This window comes from Episyrphus balteatus, chromosome 1 (assembly GCF_945859705.1).
Source record: "Episyrphus balteatus chromosome 1, idEpiBalt1.1, whole genome shotgun sequence".
Taxonomy (NCBI): domain Eukaryota; kingdom Metazoa; phylum Arthropoda; class Insecta; order Diptera; family Syrphidae; genus Episyrphus; species Episyrphus balteatus.
In genome coordinates this window covers 2,908,564-2,929,468 of record NC_079134.1, presented here as the reverse complement: position 1 = coordinate 2,929,468, position 20,905 = coordinate 2,908,564, and the positions used below count along the sequence as shown (strand labels likewise).

The 20,905-nt window shown below is 31.6% G+C and overlaps 1 protein-coding gene across 3 annotated transcripts; it reads right to left on the bottom strand.

Moving 5' to 3' along the window:
- Window positions 1–3,246: 3,246 nt before the first annotated feature.
- LOC129907058 (dentin sialophosphoprotein) lies at window positions 3,247–20,905 on the bottom strand. 3 transcript variants are annotated; one of them, XR_008770951.1, is made up of 6 exons: window positions 14,166–15,671; window positions 13,594–13,675; window positions 13,169–13,503; window positions 7,449–7,976; window positions 3,987–4,116; window positions 3,247–3,898 (listed from the first exon to the last, which is right to left on the bottom strand). XR_008770951.1 is itself a non-coding variant. In XM_055983100.1 (5 exons), the coding sequence occupies exons 2-5, from the start codon at window positions 13,601–13,603 to the stop codon at window positions 3,824–3,826; spliced, it is 948 nt and encodes a 315-aa protein (XP_055839075.1). In that variant the 5' UTR covers window positions 13,604–13,675; window positions 19,664–20,905; the 3' UTR covers window positions 3,247–3,823. The 3 variants fall into 3 exon arrangements, 2 of the variants coding, with proteins under 2 accessions (XP_055839075.1, XP_055839074.1); XM_055983100.1 differs by lacking the exons at window positions 3,987–4,116; window positions 14,166–15,671 and adding an exon at window positions 19,664–20,905; XM_055983099.1 differs by lacking the exon at window positions 3,987–4,116 and having other exon boundaries at window positions 14,166–15,672.

Below are 20,905 nucleotides of genomic sequence, written 5' to 3'. Positions count from 1 at the left end.
TTTTTGTTTTGTATCTTAAAATCTACTCAATAATTTTCAGTCATGTTTTTCTTGTTTGCTCGATACCTACTTAAATGCCTAGTTGTCGATTTTTTTTTTTATTTTATTTTATTATTATAATTTTTTTTTTTGTTTTATAATTTTTTTATAATATTGTACACACAACGGTTGTGCCTCTGTCTGCTACAAACTTCTTTTGTTTCCTCTTCTTAACTTTACTTTGTTTTTATTTTTAATTGTCTGAATTTGATGATGATGTTTACGATGATCCTTGTAATTTAATTTTTTTTAATAATTTTTTTTATGTTTTCCTTATATGCATTTCTCTTTCTCGTATAAAAATGATAGGTTTTTCCTTATTTGTTTTGCTTCATGTGATTATTTTTTCCATAACTAAAATATGAATTTTTTTTTCCATTTTGTTGTTGTATATTTCTATTATCCGTTTTTTTTTTTTGCATTTTTGTTTATAATTAGTATTGTATGTATATTGAGTAAAAAGTTAGAAAAAAATATGTTTGTTATTATTTTTTTGTTTGTATTAATTCATTGTAGTGATATTATATTGTTTAGTACTTTTGGTTTTGGTTAATGCATTTTTTTCTTCTTTTTTGTTTAATTTTTTTTAAATATTTATTATGTTTAAATTTTCGATTTTATTGTTTTTTTTATAGAATATAGTTCTATTTTTTTTTTTTTTTTTTTTTTGAATAACTTATAATTACTTAAGTTTGTGTGTGTTAACGAACTCATCCAGAATCCATCATCCATCAGGGGACTGAGGATGAGGACTTATGGGTGATTGTGTCATTTTGTTAGAAACATAATTCCTACATTCATACATATTGCAACTTAAATATTGTTGTTGAGTTTTTTTTTTTTGTTTATACACTAAATTGGTTGTTAAAATATATATAATTGAATATGAATTTGCTTATTAAATTATAGAGCAAGATCCCAGGGCCGCCAGACATTACTTATTTTCTCAAGAAAAAAATGTATGGAATTACGTAGTGCTAGGACATACTATTAGTGAATGGATACTGGCTATCTTGTGCCGACGGCCATTTTACCACTAACAGGTGCTAAATGTACGAAAAATACGTAGTTAGATTTCTTATTTTCTCAAGGCTGATTTTTATATATGATACTCAGGGAACTAATACATTAATTTTTGTAAGCTGCCAGACCCGTCGGATGGGCCTAACACCTTGCCAGACACGCATAATAGGAATCAGGAAAGTTAGATTTTATTATATGGGGGTCTGGGAAAAAATTTATAAAATATTTTGACTTCAGGACTCGAAAGAGTATCAAGACATGCGTCGAAAACCACATTTTGCACAATCGCATCCAGAGTCATTTGGCCGCCATTTTGTTTTTTTAATAAAAATTGCAATTTTTCACATAACTCACGTATTTTTGAATCTACAGAAAAAAAATGTATCGCAAACTTGAAGATAATTTAATTTACTACAATATATGTTAAATTACTTTTTTCGATTATACCTTCGGTTTAAGAGTTAGGGTGGTTTTTTTTTGAAACCATATTTTCATCATATCTCATTTATTTGAGCTTTTTTGAAAATTAACTTGAAGTAAAAGTTGTAGATCTTTTTATTACCTTCAATTATTACACTAACGGTTTTTCGATTTGACAGTCCGTTTTTGATCTGCAGGAAAAAAACTTCAAAAAGGTTCCAATTTTTTAATATAGGAAAAATGTTCTAGTACAGGGTAATTTGCATTAGATATAACAACAACCTAGGCGTGTAGGTTGCACTCAGACAAGAAAAAATCGTATAACTAACACTGCCAGACCCATTCCGACAGCCATTTTTTTTGCCAGACACCTTAAAGCTTTGAAAAAAATAGTTTAACTTTACTTATTTTCTCAAGCTTCATTTTTATACATGATACTCAGGGAACTAATTCAATAAAATTATTTTGTTAGCTGCCAGACCATCGGATAGGCCTGACACCTTACCAGACACGCACAAATGCTCGCTAGATTTGTTATTAATAAAATCTAATGGGTCTTCCGTAGTATTGAAGTAAAATGTTTACGCTTAATAATACCAATAATTACTACATTATTAAAAATATATACCTACCTTTAAACTCATAACGAATTAGTTCCATGGGTATCATGTATAAAAATGAAGCTTGAAAAATAAGTAAAGTAAAAAATTTTTTTTTAAAGCTTTAAGGTGTCTGGCAAAAAAAATGGCTGTCGGAATGGGTCTGGCAGTGTTAGTTATACGATTTTTTCTTGTCTGAGTGCAACCTACACGCCTAGGTTGTTGTTATATCTAATGCAAATTACCCTGTACTAGAACATTTTTCCTATATTAAAAAATTGGAACCTTTTTGAAGTTTTTTTCCTGCAGATCAAAAACGGACTGTCAAATCGAAAAACCGTTAGTGTAATAATTGAAGGTAATAAAAAGATCTACAACTTTTACTTCAAGTTAATTTTCAAAAAAGCTCAAATAAATGAGATATGACGAAAATATGGTTTCAAAAAAAAACCACCCTAACTCTTAAACCGAAGGTATAATCGAAAAAAGTAATTTAACATATATTGTAGTAAATTAAATTATCTTCAAGTTTGCAATACATTTTTTTTCTGTAGATTCAAAAATACGTGAGTTATGTGAAAAATTGCAATTTTTATTAAAAAAACAAAATGGCGGCCAAATGACTCTGGATGCGATTGTGCAAAATGTGGTTTTCGACGCGTGTCTTGATACTCTTTCGAGTCCTGAAGTCAAAATATTTTATAAATTTTTTCCCAGACCCCCATATAATAAAATCTAACTTTCCTGATTCCTATTATGCGTGTCTGGCAAGGTGTTAGGCCCATCCGACGGGTCTGGCAGCTTACAAAAATTAATGTATTAGTTCCCTGAGTATCATATATAAAAATCAGCCTTGAGAAAATAAGAAATCTAACTACGTATTTTTCGTACCTTTAGCACCTGTTAGTGGTAAAATGGCCGTCGGCACAAGATAGCCAGTATCCATTCACTAATAGTATGTCCTAGCACTACGTAATTCCATACATTTTTTTCTTGAGAAAATAAGTAATGTCTGGCGGCCCTGGGATCTTGGACTATTAATTTTTATCATTTTTTTCATTGAGAATTTTTTTTGTTTTTTGTGTTTTTTTTATTTTTTGTTTTGTTGATTTCCTGTTTTTTTTTTTATTTTATAAATATAGTTTTCGATATTATTGAAACGTTGTTTTGCTGTAACTGTATACTGTCGTCGAAGATAAATTGGCGGTGTTTTTGTTTGTTTTTTTGTTTTTGATTAAATTTAAAATTTGGATATTGTGAAAATTGGAGGAAGGACAAAGTAAAATATAAGAAAACGAAACAAAAATTTAAAATATACTTTTTTTTTTTTTGTTTAACAATAATGTCAATGCATATCCATAAAAAAGTTATTTTTTAATACATCATCGTTGCCATTTCCGTGGGAAACAAATCAACTTTATTATATAATTATTTATATATATATTATTTTTTTAATTCTTTAAGACAGAACTGACAAATTCGACACATAATTTCCGCATCCATTGAAACGTGTGAGCCACAAATTAAATTCGTAAAAATCCAATATAACTTCGACGAGGAGGACCGCAAACACTCTGGTAACTCTGATGATGGGGGTTTTGGTATTTGATAAAGGGGGCGGTTGGGGGTGGTGTGGCTATTGTAGATGACCAAATTTTGTTTTCATGGGAGTTGTTGTTGTTGTAGAAGGAGAGCAAAAAGTTTTCTATTTTTGTTATTTTTTGTTGTTGTTTTGTATCTCATCACCAACAGAAAACAGACAATTCACCTGTATGTTCGCTATTGTGCCGCCACGAGGACACCGATCGGTCCTGGAGCTAAAAATATAATAAAAACAGAAAGAAACACATTTTAGTTATTATAGTCCTTTTTGTTGTAAAGTTATATATTTAATTTTATATATACTTTCAATTCATGTCGTTTGCAGTAATTTTATCACAGTAGTGGCTACTATACGATAATTCCTACAAAATGGTCATACTATTGGAAATACGCTCTTACACGTTGGAGGTTCATTGGTTGTTGAGTCACTTTGCTTAAATTTATTAAAAAATGGATACAAAAAAAAAAAAAATTCTTAATTCAAAAAGTCTTTAAGTATTTATTTGAAAATAATTAATATATTTTTATGCATTTTTTTTTTTAAATATGTTTTATATTTTATAATTATAAATTAAGTTAATGAATCAAACAAAAATATTAAAAACATTTAGAATGCAATTCAAATGCATTTTAATTTAAGTGAAAAAAATACATATAAGAAAAAATAAAAAAAAAAATTAATTCAACAACCAAAAAAATATTCTTTCTAAAAAAATGGTTCAAACCTAATTAGAATTCAAATAATTTATTATTGCCCATTGGATTTTTTATACTTCTAATGTTATAATTGGCTTGGATATTTATGACACCTCAGGCATAGGTATTTTAAATTTAAAAAGTTTAAGTGTAAACAAAAACGACTCATATGTTATTGCAAATATAGTTAAGGGGGTTTTTAATGTGCCTGATTTTATTTGTCCTTAAAAAGCTAAAACTGTAACAGGTAGTTAAAGTTTTCTGTATATATATTCGATATACATATTAGAAAATCTAATTATAACTAGACTTAAATTTTTTTGTTTTTTCATTTCAGGAAAACATTCAAAATCTAAAATTGGATTCTTTGGACAGAAATCTTTAATTTGATTGATGATGCAGTGAAGTTTAAAGTGATTATCAGCACACTATACAATATGGGGTAGTAATTTTTTCTAAGCGTATTCATAGTTGCTTTTAAAGTTAAGTTTACTTTAAACTGAGGTTTTATGTTTTTTGAAATATAATAAACCTTAGCTTTCTTTAATAAAAACTTTAATAATACCTATGACAACGCTTCTTAAAGGGCTTTAAGGTATGTATGTATATTTATATATTTGCTGAATTTTATTTTTTCTTTCTAGAACTTTATTTGAAGTTTACCATTCTATCTTTATTATAAAATTGTTTAGAACAGCTTTCGTTTAAAACAGCAAAAAATGCTAAAGTTTTTTTCTGAACATTACAATAGTTCGATAGAATTCAGAGTGTTGGGAATTTGCAAGTCATTAATTTTTTTCTAAACTCATCTTTGTTGTTTTTTCAAGTAGGATATGTTATAATTATTTGTATTCCTTATTTCTCTTTCCATTTCCTTCTAGAGCTTCTATTACATATCTCTAAATCTATTGCAAACAACTACAGAACAACAACAGGTTACAAAAAAAAATTTAAAAAACAAGTTACATGCATGCATTCATTTCTAAAAAAAATTAAACATTTAAATGAAACTTATTAAAATTAAAGTAATTCTGTCTGATTGACCATTTATGAAATTGTATTTAAATTAAGCCAAAGCTTTAAAGGATATAATATCAGGTCTTTTAAAGCCTATTCTCTTTGATCTAATAACTGAAACTTGAAATACATGACACTCCATGTATTTAGCATACAAAGATTTGGTTTATAGCAATAATAATTGACTTTTTCATTGACTCACTATAAAGGGAACAAATTCTATAAAATTTTGGATAAGGATGCAGTTTTTTTGGTAGGTTGAAAGGACGTGGTAGACTGGATCATTAACGAACCATACTGACTTTCAATAGATTTCCACATGTTTGCTATTGAGGCCTATACATCTTATCTTTATCTGAAGTAATGGAGTCGTTTTGTTTTGAGGTTTGGGACTTCGCAGAGCAGGTCTTTAACGGTTTCTATTTCTGCTACATCCTGACAGCACCTACAGAAGTAGGGTGCACTCACTCTTAAAAATTGGACTTTGTGCCAAAGACGCAATGACCCGTTAGATAGTACACCTATCAGGATTCTAATATTCTTTTTACTCAGCGATAATATATCGTTGCTGTACATAGTTCTAATACCTCGTAACCCACAAAAAGGCGATTATGGACTAATGATGCAATTATATTGTTGAAAAAAATCCGGATGTAATAGAAAAGACCCTGTTTGCCTAACATCGATATTGTCAGAGCTACGCTTAATCAAAACCAGATCATTTGTATTGATTCTCATACATTTCATACTTAGTTTTTTGGCTCTCCTGAAAAATAGACTTTTCTGGGTTACGAGGTATTAGAACTACAGCGACGATATATCGAGTTTCCTTTCAATAATTTCAAGCCATAAACTTCTAGAGATAACACAGTCGTTCCTCGTCTTCCAGGAGTTATTGATTCGCCCTTTTCTTTTGAGCATAGGTACCGATCGATCGATTAAGTATGAAGCAGTAGATAAATGTCCCAAAGGAACTATGTCCAGGAACCAAGAATAGTTTTACATGGTTAGTGTAGTAAATGCTATTTGGTTTCTTTATGTATTTTAAAACCGCCCTGGATCTAATAGTCTCACTAGCTAAAGCTTTGATAGCAGCCTGGCTGCCAACGAAAAATTTAATCTACGATAAGTTTAGTTTTTCTTGTGTACCAATTCTGTCGCTTTTTCAATAGCATAAATGTCTGCTTGAAAGTTTGAATGCTTCTCTATTACTAAGATCACTCCACTCATTTTTGAACCATCAGTGTAGAAGCGGTTATCCTGTTTACTGATAAGCGAGTTGGGTTCCCATCCCTGTCTTTCGGTTATTTAAATAGAAAGGTTTTTATTGAAATCTGCTAAGGATGGAATGTAGTCAGCATCTGATAGAAGCGAAGGTAAAAGTTTTAGGTTTTTTACCGCGATAAACTTTTGGACTCGTTATCACATTTTTTTTTTGTTAATCTGTTTTGAAATAAGGCAGTTCTTCAGAAATTAAGACTCATAAAAATAACGATACAACAAGACATAACACATGAGACATTACGTTGATGCTGTAGAGACGTAATTCTTTTTGTTATTGTGAACTCCTCAATCATTTTTCTGTCCAAGAAACTCAAATAGGTAATAGGAGCACCTGCCCAGATATATTACTCGGAGGAAACCCAAACGTTTCTCTGAGGTTCGCTGTCATTCGTTTTCATTTTGAGAAAGTTCTTTGCTTTCCTCAAGTACCTTTCATGGATAGTGGCAAAATGCAATTTCCGCTTAAATGATAGTAAGTGGCATTGGGTTCTTAAAACATTAAATTCTATGCGTTTTTTAATTCCCCATTGGATATTTCACTCAAGATTCACATGCAAAGAATATGGGTACGAGTTACAAAACAAGTATGAGACACTATCAACAGCAAAGCAGCAAACGACAATAACCAATACAAAACCCCTGAGCCCTGAGTACCATTACTTTCCTCCTAATAACATAAAATTAAATTTTCTACATTAATCTAATGAAAACAAAGAGATATGTACTTCTTATAAATAGTATAATAGTTAATATTTTTTTTTTAATTACCTGTTGCATTTTATCAAAATCTAAACATGGTCTATGAGGACGCTGTAGTCTATTTGGTGCGTGATGGGCTCGCATTGGTCGCCGACGTGGGGATATTGCACAATGAAAAAGTTTCGCCGGCGGGCTTACTGAACGCACATCCAATTCTAGTCCTGTTGTTGATGCTGGACTGCTTCTACTACTGTTGTAATGAAATTGATATTTTGGCTGAGGTTGGTGGATATGATGGCTGCTGCAGCTTGATTTTAATGCAGCAATACAGCTACTTTGATTACTGGTACTGGCTGAATTTTGCTCACCATTGCCACTGTTGTTGCTGCTGCTGCTTCCATCACCGCTGCCGCCGTTTTGGTCACTACTAGTACTATCACAAGAAATTTTAATGTTCTCAATGCCACGACTCGCCTCAGTCAGGATAAGCGGAGTTGCGGAACGGAACATATGGCTTCGATTCGGTTTTAACGCCTCCAATGGTGGCGAGGTCCGGAAGTTAACTGGTGTTGAGATCGGTTCTAACATATTTTTTAGCTGCAAAAAAAGAAAATTTATTATTTTTTAGTTCAACTTTTATAAATTGTAAATTACTTTTCAGACTTAAACTTAAACATATAAAAATTTAAATACAGAATGGGCACGTTCAGGAAATATTAGGGACTAAATATTTAGGTAATGTCATTTTCAGTCAGTTTGAATACGCCATTATTGTGAAATTTCGAAATTTAATTGAGAATTTTTGAGATCGCATGCGGCAGACACCAAATAATAATAAATAAATAATATTAATAATTACCGATAATGCACTTTTAACTCGTTTTTCACACAAATAAATTTAATTCTGCTACCGTAATTCTTTAATTAAAAACAATCAGCTGTCATGTTGACAAAAAAAACTTTCCTAATTTGTTAGGGAAAAATTTCTTGCCTAACTTTCCAGTCAGCTTTCCAATAAAATTACCTAAATTGGAAGGATTTTTTTTGACAGTTGACCAATCAGAGGCCGAGAAATTACCTAAATATTTATTCCTAAAGTTTCTGAACCTGCCCAATATTGTAAAAACATAAAAAGCATGATTGTCATGAATAAAAAAAAATGAATAGTATCAGTGCAAGATAATGGTACAAAATGGTAAAAAAAATTGCTCTCTTACAAATCACATTTTTTTAGTTAAGTTAAGAATTTTCTTGATAAGAATTTCCTTAATTAAAATTTCACCTTTCTGCTAATGTTTTCGTAACAAACAAAGAGCAAACGACAACTTGTAGAAACTGTTCTATTTACAATAAAGTGCATTCCAAATAAATTTCTCGTTTTTTAGCTCTATAGAACGAGAGTCTAAAATAAAGCAAGGGTATCATAACAGATTTTAGATAAGAACATCCAATTGCAATATTCGCAGGGAACGAAAATTCCTATGAAATGTCAGATAAATTCCCCTGGAAAACTTTTTTGTATTTTTTCAATTGCTCAAAATCATTTTCTAAAACAACTTATTTTGTTCTTAAACTCCAAAAATCATCCTAAGCTTATCTTTTACTGTTATATCGAGCAGTTCGCGCCATTTATCGTGAGCGCCAAAGAAAATCATACAAGTATTATCACAATATTTAACTGTAATTTTTCCAATACTGAGAACGAATAGAATACAATTTAGTTTTCTTAATATTATCAACAATTTCTGAAGAACACAACAAACCAACATCGTTTTCCAATAAGGCTAACAATGCAACAAAGTCGCTTACGATTAAAGTTAAATTTTTGAATCCGGTGTAATTTTGCGTATGTCTTGTTAACGGCTAAACTTCAAAATGTACATACAGGTATTTTCTTATCATTTTTAGGCCATTAGGGCTTAACTAGATAAGCTTATGTTTTCAAAAAGAGCATAAGTAAACAATTTTCGAAATGTCTGTTAGAAGTTTTAGATTTTGTTTTCCAAAACCATATACTTTTTTTTGCATACAAACGATGCGGAGGAGTAAAGACGAAAAATGATATTTTGTCATAACTGTGTCTTTATCGAATATGACTTTTGAATGCCATTTGGTAGTTTTTTTTGCCCATAAGAATTTTTTAACTTTTTATTTGATTTTGTTTGAATTTTGTTCTTCGTTATAATTTTGTGTATCATTTAATTTTGTTTTGTATTTTACAGAATGCAGACAGGTTACTTTATTTTGAGCAATAAAATGCATTTAAATTTTTTGATTTCCTAAACAAAAATGTTCAAATATTTATAATCCAATGAGTAGTAGTGCAAATCCGGTTAATTTTCAATTCTTTGATCAATTAACTCGAAACTACAACACAATTGTTAATTGAATTTGATCTCAAACTTACGCGGTTTGATTAATAAAAATTTTAGCAGGTTTGTTTTCCATAATAATTTTATCGGAAAGTTCGTTCGAACGAATAATATTGGAAGACTAATTTATTCTTATTTCTACTATACAGTTAATTCTACTATGTATCTATCTTCAACCTGCAATTGGATCAACTTTGGGGCTGCACTAGACTTTGAAGCAGTTTTATTTATTATTTCCTTTTTTGTAAAAACTAAATATCTGAACTCCACCATTTTAAATCTACATTGTGTTCGTACTTCAGCTATTTATTAGCTCGATATAACTACAATGGTCGGAAAAAGTATTTTGACAAAATGAACATTTTTCTAACTGATGAGAATAATCTGTAACGGTTAAACATAAAATAAGGAAGTTGACGGTTATTTATTAAGTATATTATGGTGAATCTCATGATGGTCAATGTCAGTCATATAGTTGGTATTATGCTTCGAGGCTGCATTTTTTGTATAAAAAGTACTAATTTTTGAGGGAAAAAAGTATTTTGACAAACGTTCTTTTTCAACGTTGGTAAGGTAAGGTAATGCATTTTACGTGTTTCAAGCACGTATACAAGTGCATCTTCTGTTGCAAGTCATAATTTCTATGTGTCTGTTAAAAAATCTGTGGAGAACTGAATTTATCGCGGGAAACTAAAATTTACCAAATATACAAACACAAAAATATAATTATACTATTCAAAATTTACCTCAAATGGACAAAAAATGAAAAAAATGCACTTAAAAAAATTGAAGCATTTTGAAGAATTCACTTTATCGCGGATTGACTCCAAAAAATCTGAATTTGGAAATGCCATTCTTTCATCAAAAACTTTGTTAGCAAAAGTACCCTTTGCATTGAGCTCGAAGAAGACAATTTTACCATGTTTATGGGAAGATAATACAGTATTTAACTCATAAAACAAAAATCGAAAAAAAATTGAATTCTCAAAGGGACATGTTGTTGTGCTTTTCGCTTCTGGAACAAACTTGACCAAATTTTTACGGAGCTTTTACAGTTCCTTTTAGTTTCCCGGATCATTGAGATAGAAATTTGTGAGAATGTGGTCCATAAAACTTTGTTTTTGAATGAAAGAAGCATACCAATATGTTCTTTTGAGAATTCAGTTTTTTTCAATTTTTGTTTTATGAGGTTAGTACTGTATTATCTTCCCATAAACATGGTAAAATTGTCTTCTTAGAGCTCAATGCAAAGGGTACTTTTGCTAACAAAGTTTTTGATGAAAGAATGGCATTTCCAAATTCAGACTTTTTGGAGTCAATCCGCGATAAAGTGAATTCTTCAAAATGCTTCAATTTTTGTAAGTGCATTTTTTTCATTTTTTGTCCATTTGAGGTAAGTTTTGAACAGTATAATTATTATATTTTTGTGTTTGTATATTTGGTTAATTTTAGTTTCCCGCGATTAATTCAGTTCTCCACAGATTTTTTAACAGACACATAGAAATTATGACTTGCAACAGAAGATGCACTTGTATACGTGCTTGAAACACGTAAAATGCATTACCTTACCTTACCAACGTTGAAAAAGAACGTTTGTCAAAATACTTTTTTCCCTCAAAAATTAGTACTTTTTATACAAAAAATGCAGCCTCGAAGCATAATACCAACTATATGACTGACATTGACCATCATGAGATTCACCATAATATACTTAATAAATAACCGTCAACTTCCTTATTTTATGTTTAACCGTTACAGATTATTCTCATCAGTTAGAAAAATGTTCATTTTGTCAAAATACTTTTTCCGACTGTTGTAGGTTTATCTTTAAACTGTCCTTATAAAATTTTTAGTTCAAAATAGCATAATTTCGGTGTGACACTCTTCTTAGCCTTATTCAATAGTTGTTTCTTCTTTATAAGGTATTCTCTCAAGATCTTAAAATGAAATGTTCATTTCTACTTATAGCATTCTTAAATACTTCCTAATTTGGTGTTTTTAATTGAATCATTTATTTTCAAAACATGATAAGTCCATGATTTTAAATTTAGCAGGAGAAGAAAAAAACGTTCTATTTTCTTTTGATGTGTGCAGCAAAATTTATAAAAAATATATTCTGTAGAACTTTTGCCTAGGTACAAAATACAATTTCGTTTTTAATTTTTGGAGCGATAGTTCAAAAGATAAAAAATAAAAACGCTTTTGGACTTATCATACTTTGAAAATAAACGGATGTGAAATTAGTTTTAAAATGGGTACACAATTTTGCTTTCATCCCTAGTCTATCACAAAATTGTATTTGAGATTAAAATATAATGTCCGGAGTGCTTCTTTAACTTTAAAGACGCTTTAAACTTAACATTTTCAGCCAGTAGCTTAATATAGCACTTACTCATAAAAAAGCTGTTGTTTATTTTCAAAAGATGATAAGTCCGGGACTTTTGATACTAAAAAAATATTTCGCTGTATTATTAGCTGTAAAATCGGATATAGATGGAGTAGATACTTCATTATTTTAAAGATAGACGTGGTTATCCTTAGAGAAACAATTTAGTACAAAAAACCAATTTTGAAAAAAAAGTGGACTTACCATGTTTTGAAAATAAATGATTCAATTGTGTTTTCTATATTTCTTTAAATTTCTTTTGCCCTTCTTAAAAACGTAATAAAGGATCTAGTCATTCCAAACCTATGAGATCATAATCTGTTCGATTGTAGTCTTATGGCAGTTGTAGTGCGGTGATAACAAAGGAAATAAACGATGGTCGAGTCAGAAAACTGACGTGATTTCCTTTTTATACAGTTTAATATTAATTTTATTATCCTAGATAGTAGGTCATTACACCGGCAAGCGAAGGAGTTCAAGTTCGAATCCTAATAGAGGCCGCAGGTGAAAAACATAAAATTAAGCTCACTAGCGCTATCTGATTATGAACTGGAAGTTGGCTTACATGCTTTTAGGTGTTTAGTTTTCAGTAGGCACAAAACAATCTAGTTTTAAAATAGTAAATAAAAAAAATGATCAGAATCCAAGCTTTTTTTTAATTATTTCTTGGTGAAATATAACAACCATTGAAATATTAGTATTAAAATAGTTATAAGGCCGAAAGGCATTAGAATTAGAATTAAGAAAAATGAAGTATAACTTAGAATGCCCGTATAGGGCCAGTAAGTTAGTTGTAAGTAATTGATAAGTATGCTAGTTTTTATGAATTTTTGTCTAGCTTTAAGATAGTTTTAAGTTGATGAATAATAAAAATGAATTTAAAATTGAAAATTGAACTCAAATCCTTCATGTTCAGGAATGTACTTGTGTACCTACTATTCTAAAATCTCAACTAGAGATGTCTTAATGTTAATTTTGAAATAATTTAAATAATGTAACTTATATTTAAGAATATTTAACTAGATACTTACTTCATCATCTGAACTGTGAGCCAAAGATCGTTTTCTGTTTTCTATCATCGTCGAGCTGGAACGTTTCGATGTTGAAGCAGCCTCACCAAAAAGTTCATCTGGCTCTAAGGATGATGAACCTCGTTCCGATATGAGTGATGAGGCTGTTCCACGTACAACTAAAATACTGGCTGCCGCTTCTGCAGCTGCTAAAGAAGACGGTCCATTTATAACTTCAAGCTCTTCTTCAGAGCTGTGTTGATCATATAACAGGTGGGACTGACACATCATGGCAGGGGAATCTAAGGAGCAGGCGGTATCAGTTGGGGAAGTAGCGTCTAGGCGGGAGCTCATGCCTTTAAAAAAAAATATATTTAATAAAATATGTACAATTTTGAATATTTAAAAAAAATTTCGTCAAATTTTTGAAAAAAAAAAAAACCAACTTGTTTCCATTTCGGGCTCTGAGTGGACTCTCTCAGCATCTATATCACCATCAGATTCGGTTCCGGAATCGTGTACGTCACTCTGAAAGGAGTTATCACAATCTATATAAAGACATTTCGATATCGGTATACGATATAGGTATAAAAAAATATAAATGTACACTGTTTTGTCGTCGTATTTTGTGTGTGATTTTGGTTCGCAAAGGGAGCAAAGCAGCATTTGTGTGTGCAGCACTCACTGTCGAGCTAGGAGGCAACAAACTGCCGCTGCCACTATCGCACATGTATTTTTCATGCACATAGACAATTTTAATTCAAATTCAGAGTAAAATGCTCCTGCTTGAGCTGTCTATGTGCATGTGAATACGAGTAATCGTGTAAAATCTGCGCCTGCATCCTGAAAATGCTACTTTTTTTCAACTTTTCTACCATCAGAGAGAAGGCACTGAAATGATGAAAAACCACCATCGTTTTATGGAAGCCATATTTCATGACCTTCAACTGATTTGTGGGCGGCGTACCTAACTTTTTTTTTTAATTATACCATGAAAATTATTCACCGTTTTGCTCACCTTTTTGCTAAAATTACAAGAATTACTAAGGTTATCGTTAATCGACTGTGTTCGCAACTTGTGCGTGATGTATTTTATCATATTCGCCGGCACAACTTCGGCAGACGAAAATAAAATATCCTACTTTGTCTGGTGGAGAAACGAAAAAAAAAAAAAAAACTCCGTTCACGGCAAAGTATTCGTTCGTATTCCCCTCGTTCGTTGTCGCTCCAGCCTCTTTCACCGTATAGCAGCACCTTCCGGGTGTACGGTGTACGGTGTACAACACATAGGTTCACAATATCGATTTTAACGATTAATCACTTTTGGAGGTTTTCTCGTCGTCGTTGAACGTTGCTTATAGGTAGAGTATTCATATTCTCCCACGCACTGCACCGCAAATTTTTCAATCCTTTTTTTTCACCGTTTTTTTAAATCTAACAACCCCTGTGAGTTTTCCAAAACATTTTTCGGATTTCCATCATTAACTTGAAGTTGAGCAATATTATTTTCTCAGTTCTCAAATAGTAATTGGCATTTAAAAAATTGTGTAACAAAAAACCAGACTGGGTAAATAATATAAATTTTTAGTCGATTTGTCTACCTCGACCGGCTCGGCGGCGTTACAAAAACTGATTGTAGATGGATGTCTATCTCTTGCCGTAGGAATTGCACTTGTCTTGGTGGTGGTTTTGTCGTGTGTCTCTATATGCATTTTAAATACTCATAAATCATAGCACGAAAACCAACGACAACGAAATATTGAAATGCGCAAATTTTGAACATTTTCCATAGAAAAAGCGAGGGCGAGCCTCTATGTTTTTATGCGCCGATAATAGTACAAATGCGAATGTGTATATCATTTTTTTTTTATATTCTTCTTTTTTTTTTGCTTCTGTAGTTTTTTTATTTATTATTATTATTTTATTATCACGAAGCTCTTTATCAAAGAAATATAGTAGAAAAAGAAAACAACCAAATAAACAACTAATTAAATCAATGATTCAAGTTGAATATATAATTTCTTGCCCGTGCCAGTGCATACTGGTTTATCGACGACGGACGACGGAAACCCGAAAAGATACAATATCTAAATTTTGGAAGTTTCCCATTGTATAGTATAAGTTTGAATCCCTAAGTTGCAATAAGCTATTCTCTTTCATTATTGTTTCTCTATCTCTCTCTCTTAATTCTCACGAAAATGTGCAATGCAATGAATTTCCCTTCACCGCTGCTGCTAAAAAAGCTTATAATGTCACCGATTACGTGTTAGGAAAAGCTGAAAAGCTAATACCCGGCTGCTGAATGCCGTAACTCACGTAGTTTTTTTTTATTCTATTTGGTTGATATAATTTAACAACGAGATATCAGAAAGTTGTCAAGCTTGTATGTGTTGTTTAGTATGTATATTAATCAGTGTTACTAGATGAATGGGATACGTACTTTTCGGGGAAATTTTACAGCAAAAATATCTTTTAAATTTTAAAGAACAAATCCGCAAGATTATATGTGCAGACTAATTTTGTATGGAACGAATAAATGAATATTTGAATACTGATGATAATGGGGCGATGATAACACGGTGTAACACTCAAAATATACGCGGGCGGAGACCTATCAGGTTTTGTAGAGCTAGTCGCACTGAATACGAAACGGTATTTGAAAATCCCCTAACACCCCCAAAATCTGAAGTTACGGGCAAAAAACGGTTTTACCCATTATAAGGAATCAATTGAGGCAGTTTTGTGTGTAAAAATGTTTTTTATTAAAATTCACGGTCTGGACAAAAATAGTATTAAATGAGTTTTTAAAATTTTGTTTTCGCCTATTTTTAACTTTGAAATCGATTATTTCAAGAACTATTGGTTATGTTATATTGATTTCAAAATTAGAATCAAATGTACAATTTTTCTTTCGGGAATGGTATCATTTATTACTGTAAGTGTTGCCGTTGTTTTTTAATATTTTTTTTTTTATTTTAATAATTTTTTTTTAGAAAACTGCCCCTCCCACCTAAACGGGGGGAGATAGACCCCCCTTCCAAAGAAAAAAATGTTTGTACTGAGCTCCTCTATAAAAACCCGTTATCAAATCCTGGCGCCAAGGTTATCCTACTAGGTGCCGAAACAATATTTTTGTTCTATACCTTAAAGTTCGAATTTCTGTATCTGGGTTGAAATCGAAAATTTTTTTTTTCTAAGCCAATTTTGGAGTGATTTTCATAAAAAATACCTCGATTGATTGGGAAATAGATATAGTTTATGAATATATTTTTTTAATAGCATGTTGTTTTGAAAACATATACTTTAAACTGATGCCGAAGTTGGGCAAATGACGAAAAAAATGGAATTTTTGAACTTTGACAGCTTATAAATTCTAAGTGGTTTAACCGAGTTACATGTTTTATACATTGTTGAAAAGGTATATTTATCTTCTATCAGAAACTGTAACAAAATCGAAAATGGGTAAAAAATTGTCGAAGCTAGAATTTTTTCAATGGGTGAAGGTCCTAAAAACCGTTTTTTGCCCGTAACTTCAGATTTTGGGGGTGTTAGGGGATTTTCAAATACCGTTTCGTATTCAGTGCGACTAGCTCCACAAAACCTGATAGGTCTCCGCCCGCGTATATTTTGAAACCTCATTTTTGTAACACCGTGTAATCTACGAGCCATTGTTTAAAAATCATTATGCAATTTTTATTCTGTTATTGTGTTTAATATGATGTCACCTCAAGCTTAAAATAATTTTGAGCTACTAAAATACTTTGAAAACCTAAGGTCTTACAGGGTGTACAGTTAAAATTATTATTAATATCCCAATGAAGCTTAAATGCGTTTTATAACTGAAGTGAGGGTTTTGTTCTTCTAAATATTAAAAGTTTCCGTAAGAGTTTCTTTAAACTTAAAATACTCCAATTTTTGGGTACTTTAAATTTAAAATACTCCAAGAAACTTTACCTATTACCAACTTTGGACATCCCAAGGAGTTCATGCAAAGCCCTTTTATTCACATTTTAGTCTTAAACTGTTGATGCGAAACGAAAAATCCGATACACAATTGATACAACGAAATCGTAAATAAAAAAATTTCGTTCGGTACGGTGCTCGTTCCATCAGCGAAATTCAATTTGTTTGGAGAAGACGTTTAATTAGAAACCGGCTAAACGGCTCGTTTGCCCGGTTTTCGGCGTTGTGTCAAATATATACGGAAAAATTAAGTTTAAGTTTTTTTGTTTGATTTTGTGGTTCATTTTGTTATTGCATACTTTTCTATGTTTGCTTTTATTCCTTATTTTTGTTTTTGATACTCTACATTAATATTTTTCCGTTAAGATTTCCCAAGCATTTTGTTGTCCAGCGTACTAGGCTTCAAGAAGCTCAATAATACATTTACTATTATTAGCATCAATGTTTGCTCATTTGATTGCTCTCGATAAACTCCAATAACCGTTAACGAAGGTTTCTGCGCATTTGCTTTGAAATGTATGTTCTGGAATATATGTTTTAGCAACAATTCCATCCCGAAATAGTGAAGAATTTTGAATTAGTGAACATTCTTGGTTCTTATAAATGGATTTTTTGTCTTTTAGATTCTCATATCGTTTGTCATAACGTTTGTTGGATTGAGTTGTGCTAACGTATTTAAAAGCTACTGAGTAGGTAAAAAGTCGTTTCCACTCAGAGAAAAATATGACCACCTAAAAACTAACAGATTGCCATATTGTTTTACTGCCCATATGTTTTATAAGGAAATCTTATTAAAAGTAGCGATTAATTAGGTTTTTTTATAAGGATTTCTTATTATTTTTATAGAGAAAATCTTATTAAAATTTGAGTGAAAAGTTAATTTTTTTTTTGCAACTTCGTAATAGAATAAAATTCGCGATCAATATTTTCACAGAGAAAAATTATGCACAATTTGTTCTTCAAATAAAAAGCTCTATGAACGTTTTCTAATACTTAACTACAAACAATTCAAAATTAAATAATAGGTTGATGTACTGATACTGAATGAGTATTTAACAACATTTCGGAAAAATAGGAGAATAAGTGGCATTTTGGAAAATTCTAGGGTTAAGTCAGATATTGTAAAAAAAATTAAATTTTAAAAATATTTTGGAACATAATATTGAATTTCAATTGAAAATTGAATTTTATTTGGAAAATACTTTGCAGCAGTTGTTTAATGAACTGAGAAGTAATATCTTGTTTTTTTCTCTGTTAGTTAATTTGTTCAATTTTTTACTGATATAAGATTTTAAGTTTAATTGTATTTTTAATTATTTGCAAACTTCGTGATGACGGCATTGGACTAATTTGATAGATGTTACTGTCGTTTGATTGCGTTCGAGATCCCAAGTTGTGACTAGAATCCATGTTGAAGTTTTGCTGTTCTTTGCTGTTGCTCCAAATCCTAAAGAGTGCATTCGTTTCCTTTTCGGTTCTAATGTCGCAGAAATAAATAGAGCGACAAAAACCGGACTGAATGAACAATTCAACACACTTTGATCGGGACGTTTGTGAAAAAATGACATTACCATGATTGTTTTGGCTTATTGTCAGCCTAACTTTTTGAGTAATCTCAACATAATGATCATACGAGACCTCCTTGTAAATGTTTCATTAATTTCAGAAAAAAAGTATTTTTGCATAGTATTCCTTTGGAATCTAGGTCAACTGTGTGATTCTTTTTATTAGCAGTTAAAATAATACCTTTCTTAGTTTGTTCAGAGTTTTACTAATTAAAACTGATACGTCTTGCCTCAAAGTTTCGGCAGAATTTCTAGCAATTTTGTGTCTTCTAATTACATTCGTTTATTTTTTCATTAATTTTTTAATTCAGTAGATATTGATCCTTGTTCACTGTTATCTCAATTGGTACAAAATTGCCGATTCAGAAATTCAAACGATTCCTCAGAACATAACACACTCTCGTTTACACACACGTCTTTTTTTAACGATTTCTAACAGTTCTTTCATAATTTTCAATATACTATAGATTTTTCAATTGAATTGGGTAGTTTACAATTTGTCAATGGGAATTTTATCAACAAAATATCCTTGAACACTTCACATAAATATATTATTTTTCCCTCTCTTGATATTACTCTCTTTTGATTGAAAATACAATTGCAGACCTCACACACCATACTATTATCTACTATACTCACTGCAACTCGTCAAGTACATGTGTGTGTAAGTGTACGAGTGTATAATTGTGTATAGTATTTATTGTGTTGTCTTTATGCACTCTGCTCTGTGTAGCAGGAGGAAAAACTTTCTTCGTTTACGCTTAAAATTTTTCAACGAGTACGCGAGACACTTTCAGAAATTTCAACACCTACACCACACACTCTCACAAAACAATGCATATCTTACATAATTTACAAACAAAGATACAACTATCAATGTAATAATAATTTTATTTACTAGTTTGTAGAGATAATCACACTTAATAAATTTTGACAAAAAACCAAAATCCAAATCTATCTGAAAGATACTCTCAAATGCGCTGCTTACCTCTGCGATGCGAATGAGATGGAGATTTATTGCAATAACGGTGGTGTGTGCATCGGGTGCCCCTTCAAATATTTTAGCTAGAGAAGCAGAAGATGTCGAACTTAAGTGTCTGTTGTCTCACTACACATCTCCAAAAAGCATATATAAATCGAAATAAATTTGGATTCAGGCCTGCGCATATGTGCAGCACAAATCGTGACCACTATACGTTTGCTGCTGCTGCTTTTGCTTGCAAAAAAATAAAAAAATAAGCAGCCAAGACAACAACGGAACGAGAACGAACACGGTGACGAGTGACGATGAAAACGAACCAAATAAAGTCGATGTAACACTTTGACGTGTCAACACACAAAAGAACAAATATAACAGGTTAGAGGACTTTGAGTCTATTTCAAACAGATTCTAGAGGAACAGCACTCACTAATCCACTTCCTCCCGAAAAAACCGACCGAAAAAAATAAATGAAAGAAACTTCTTCTTCTTCTTCTGCCTCTGCTTCTAGATCTAGACAAAACCAAAACCAAAAGCAACCATTCCACTCTCTACTTCAAAACATATGTATCTATAGGTACACATGCACACATGGCAATTGCACTAAACAATGTATCTATGTCGGTTTGGGTTTGTTGGAAGCCATTGCACGATGGAATAAAATCAATAGAGACCCATTATGGGCGCAGAATTATTATTCTATAATAGTTTTGGGTCTTTGGAGAATGGTATTGTAGTCCCAGAAGCAAAGAGTTGAGAAACCAGAACTTGAGCTAGCTAGTGGCTATAATAGTGTCACCTGGAATATCAATTCACACGCATTGATTTTTTTTCGCAAGCGACTCGACTGGTAGGTAGAAGTGTGGGAGAAGAAGGGGTAGTTGATTATTTCCGCGGTAGTGGTGGTTGGTGGTGGGTGGTAGTAGCCGTACAGCCGTAAGCCCGTAACCCTCCCGACGAACGACGACGATTAACAACGACACGATTCGATCAGTGGACCGTTCTTGCAGATAAAAGACTTTCATTCACCACCACAAAAAGTTGACTGATGGCAGTGGCTTTGGCTTGGTTTCACGATTTGGCATGCAACTCATGGATACGCTGTGAATCGGCTCTAAAAGTTGACATTTTACTACGCGTACAACAGAAATACAACTCTTGACGCTCGCTGCTGGTCGTTGTAAACGTGACTTTCTGTGTGTGTTGTGTAGCAGCAGCAGCGAGTAATTTGGTGGTGGTAAGGTAACTTGT

Excerpts from the sequence above, each read along its gene's own strand:
- LOC129907058 (XM_055983099.1), bottom strand. The coding sequence starts at position 14,246 with ATGATAAAATACATCACGCACAAGTTGCGAACACAGTCGATTAACGAT. Across the intron at positions 7,977-13,168 it reads CTCACAGTTCAGATGATGAA|CTAAAAAATATGTTAGAACC; the intron begins GTAAGTATCTAG and ends CTTTTTTTGCAG. Across the intron at positions 3,899-7,448 it reads ATTTTGATAAAATGCAACAG|CTCCAGGACCGATCGGTGTC; the intron begins GTAATTAAAAAA and ends TTATATTTTTAG.